Source organism: Octodon degus, unplaced genomic scaffold, assembly GCF_000260255.1.
Source record: "Octodon degus isolate 3935 unplaced genomic scaffold, OctDeg1.0 scaffold01299, whole genome shotgun sequence".
In the NCBI taxonomy this organism is placed as follows: domain Eukaryota; kingdom Metazoa; phylum Chordata; class Mammalia; order Rodentia; family Octodontidae; genus Octodon; species Octodon degus.
In genome coordinates this window covers 1-1,425 of record NW_004525875.1, presented here as the reverse complement: position 1 = coordinate 1,425, position 1,425 = coordinate 1, and the positions used below count along the sequence as shown (strand labels likewise).

The 1,425-nt window shown below is 44.3% G+C and overlaps 1 protein-coding gene across 1 annotated transcript; it reads right to left on the bottom strand.

Moving 5' to 3' along the window:
* Positions 1-826: 826 nt before the first annotated feature.
* On the bottom strand, positions 827-1,247 carry LOC101562217 (BAG family molecular chaperone regulator 1-like; the record flags this gene model as incomplete). Its single annotated transcript, XM_004648771.2, has 1 exon — positions 827-1,247. A coding segment is annotated over one exon (387 nt), but the record flags the coding sequence as incomplete, so codon positions are not given.
* Positions 1,248-1,425: the final 178 nt, after the last annotated feature.

Sequence of the window (1,425 nt, the reverse complement as noted above, 5' to 3'; positions counted from 1 at the left end):
CACCAGGTCCGGATCTATGAAGTTCAGATTCTTCCAGGTGGGTGTTGTTTGGATCTGGCTGCTGTGCTCCACTTCTTTCTGCTGGAGGTGTTAGAGTTGAACCCTTTGTGTCTCTCTGGGAAGATGTTCTGCTCCTGAATCAGCTGGGTGGGTCTTGCCTCTAGCCACTTTGCAGGGAGTTCTGCTGAAGGGTTCCCTACTGGGCCTGCAGCCTGGGTTGAATGAGGATCCATGGGCCTGGGGCCCTGTCACTCACTGGCCAGGCCTTCCCTCTGGGTCTGTTCAGGATCCCGAGGCCTGGGTCATCTCACTCACTCACCGGGCCTGTGCTCTGGGTCTATTCAGGCTCTGGCGGGCCCGGGTCATCTCACTCACTCGCTGGGCCTACGCTCTGGGTCTATTCAGGATTCCGCGGCCCGGGTCATCTCACTCACTCCATTCTAGTTGTTTTTAAGAGATCCTTTCTTACCTTTTTACTAGCTACACCAGCGTCTTCAAGATCTGAAACTCTGTCTTCACTTTCACTCAAACAGTTATGCAAGATTGTGATTGAGATTTGAAGTTCCCCCATATCTCTTTGACTGTGCTTCATGCGATCTATTTCTTTTCTGTATTTCTCATTCAATAAATCCTTCATTTTTTTAGTCTCCTCTATTTTTTTTTATCACTGTCTTTTTTAGAAGCATTTTTTTTTAAGGTTGCAAAGATAGTACTTTTTCATTGAGAACCAGTGTAGGAGTAGAAAAATTGACATTTGGCCAGTTGCCTCTTGCTGCTCTGGAGGAACAGACAGCTTCTATTGAAGAGAAGACAGGGTAGTGGTGCTGCTCCTCAGGGCATCAGAGCCTCTCCACAGCACCTCATTCAGCAAGGGCCAACTTTGTAGACTGTAGCCACTCAGTCTCTTGGCAGATGTTCTCCTCCACTGTATCACACTCAGCTGAGAATGCCTGCACCTTTTTCACCAAGCCCTTCCTTTTTAGCCTGTTGTCTTTGAAATTTTCTGGTAGGATCATTGTGTCAATTTCCTCCAAAATCTTCATACACTGCTCAATTGTGGCTTTTACTTTCCTATCAAGTTTGCAGAGAGCTTCAGCTTGCAACTCCTTGTACAGAAAACCCTGCTGGATTCCAGTAAGTTCTTTTTTCAACTCTTTCAGGTGGTCAGCTATCTTTTCCACAGACTTTTCCAAATTTTTCAACTTCTTTAGCTCAACCTCTTCCTCTGGGTTGCTCTTTTCCCCAATTTTTTTTCAAAGTTTTATTGATAAACAGATAGCAATGAGACAGTTTCAAATCAAATTGGAAGTACAGTTTCAACAAATATTACACTGCATATATTCTTCTTAGTGGTTAATTGCTGTACAAGATGTGGACTTGTGATCCTATTTACAAACACCATTAGAACAAATCATTCTATTCATT